We start from the raw sequence: 2,500 nt of genomic DNA on the forward strand, positions 1-2,500 counted from the left end.
AGGGAGACAGCGTAGGAGAGACAAACAGTAGGACAGCTGAGAGGGAGACAGCATAGGTAAAGGCAAAGGAGACAACTCTGTGAGGCCTAATTTAGGCTTCGTCTCACGACGAAGCCTAAATTAGATTGGTCGGGTCTGAGAAGACCAGTGTCCTCTCTACATCCTTTTCTTTTGGGGGGTGGGGGACACTCGTCTCCTCGGGCTCATCCTTTCCTTTTCTCCTCTGTCCTTCACCTTCCCCCCCACCCGCAGCAGCAGCCTCTCGTCCCATTGGTTGGCTACCTCGACCACGCCCATCAGTCCTTGGCTCCGCCTCCGCTCCTCCTCCTTGATGGAGGGCGGGCCGAACGGAGACAGGTCCGGAGAGAGGGTGGAGTCCGTGTCCGCCGGCTTCTGGACCGCCGTCTGGGAGGGGCCGGAAGACACCGTTAATGTTCTTAATAAAAGAGACAGGCTCGCCTCGGCTGATACAACTATACTGGGTATGTGACCAATTAGCTAAATGGTTAATGGGACGTTTAGTTGAAAGCTATCTGACCAGTCAGTCAGTCAGTCAGTCAGTCAGCCAGCAAGCCAGCCAGCCAGCCAGCCAGTAGGCAAGTAAGGCAGTGGTTTTCAACCAGTGGGGCGGGGACCACCAGTGGTCCTTGAGGGGGTTCCAGGTGGTCCCCTGCTAAATGATGGAGAATTGGTAACCAAGGGTTCCCTTACAGATCTTTAACTTTTGAGAGTGTAAAATGAAACCAAATGGACCTGTTTCATTTTACGCTCTCCGGAGTTAAATTATTGTTAAACATCTGCATTACTCAATTTACAAGAAGTCTACACAATTAGAGAATGTAGATTAAAAAAAAGAAAAGTGGTCAAAGTTTGCCTGTTATCTCTCCTATGGTACCAACATCAATATCAGCATGGATATCAGCATGGAATTGTGGACAAAATATTATCCAATGATAACAAAATATTCAGCGTATTGGGTCTGAGAGGCTAAATCTAATCAAATGGTCTGTGGCTCAAATGCCGAATAAATAATGGGCCTTGACTAGCTAGCCAGCTAGCTAGCTAGTTCATTAGTCGGTCAGCTAGCTAGTTAGTTCAGCGTTTATTTTCAAGGCAACTATACCTGTTGTTCTTTCTTCAGCCTCTCCACTGCCAGCTGAAACTCCTTCTCTTTCTGCCAGGCCTCAGCGATGGTGGCCTGGTTCTGCTCCTCGTAGGCCATGGCCACCACGGCCAGGATGAGGTTGACGAGGTAGAAGGAGCCCAGGAATATCACCACCACGAAGAACACCATGTAGGTCTTACCTGCTGACCGCAACGTCTGCAGAGACACACACACTCAGTACCTTTTTTATGACCTTACTTTACATCGGCATTCATACATTGTTTTCTACATACTGTTAAAGGTAGGGTAAGTGATTTCATTCATGTATTTATTTATTTCATATATTATTTCAAAAAATAACACTGGGTCCATGTTCTGATAGTACTAGTTACTATAGAGTGTTTGCACTTCAGGAGAAAAAAGCAGTTTCGGTTTTGGTGGAGGAGAAGGTTTTCCTCCAATCTGGATAGAGTGGGGCCTTCCTCCAATCATGGTCAAGTGGGGGAAGGCCATGGTGCGTGTAAGGCACGGGACATGTACGGGACAGACAAAGCCACTCCTTGAGAATCTATGGGAATCCTCGAAAAAACATGTACGGGACAGACAAAGCCACTCATTGGAAGCGTTTTTCACCGCTTAAAAAAAAAACCTTAGAAGGATTTGAAATATTCAAAGACTTTTCACGATTAAAAAAATAATAATAGCAGGTCTACAAGCTTGCAGCCTGGCAATCGGTGCCCCGCTGTGAGCTTGTATATCTGCTATTTTATTCAATAGTTAAAAGTACCCAGGGCCCAGAATTTGGTGTGACACCCCTGTTGGCAAGACAACTAAATTGTGGAGAAAGAGTGTGGAGATAAAAAAGGAACAAACTGTCCAGTACCTGGTGGTAGAGGTTCTCCCAGTAGTCCTGGGTCATCAGTCTAAACAGGGACAGGAAGGCCCAGCCGAACGTGTCGAAGCTGGTGTAGCCGTAGTTAGGGTTACGACCCGCCTTCAAACAGTTAAACCCGTCTGGACACTGCCTGTTACACACGCACACACGCACAAACGAACACACACACACACACACACACACACACACACACACACACACACACACACACACACACACACACACACACACACACACACACACATACATACATCAGTATAGCATGGCATACACCAGGGTTCCCCAATTAAGTTTTCCCCAAGGGCCGAATTATGTCTATAGGGTACCAAGCCGAGGGCCACAACATCGCGGGAGGCGACGGCGGCGTTCCCGCTACTCCAGCGTGTTGTTGCTGCTCTTATACCACCATTATTATAATTATTATTGGTTGTGGTACTAATAATTTAGCTTTGGGATTCTTAAATCCTGTGTTGAGGCTCACACAAGGAGAAAATGCACTC

General features: G+C 47.2%; 1 protein-coding gene across 1 annotated transcript in view; it reads right to left on the reverse strand.

Moving 5' to 3' along the window:
• The window catches only part of LOC308306457 (sodium channel protein type 3 subunit alpha-like), a 272,091-nt gene that overhangs the window by 196,215 nt on the left and 73,376 nt on the right, over positions 1–2,500 (reverse strand). The window contains exons 9-11 of the mRNA XM_080751465.1: positions 1,989–2,130; positions 1,124–1,321; positions 235–405 (exon numbers count right to left, since the gene is read on the reverse strand). Coding sequence (XP_080607591.1) covers positions 235–405; positions 1,124–1,321; positions 1,989–2,130 — 511 coding nt within the window. The remainder of the gene's footprint in view (positions 1–234; positions 406–1,123; positions 1,322–1,988; positions 2,131–2,500) is intronic.

Source organism: Nannobrachium achirus (assembly GCF_963921795.1).
Source record: "Nannobrachium achirus genome assembly, chromosome: 21".
NCBI classification, from domain to species: domain Eukaryota; kingdom Metazoa; phylum Chordata; class Actinopteri; order Myctophiformes; family Myctophidae; genus Nannobrachium; species Nannobrachium achirus.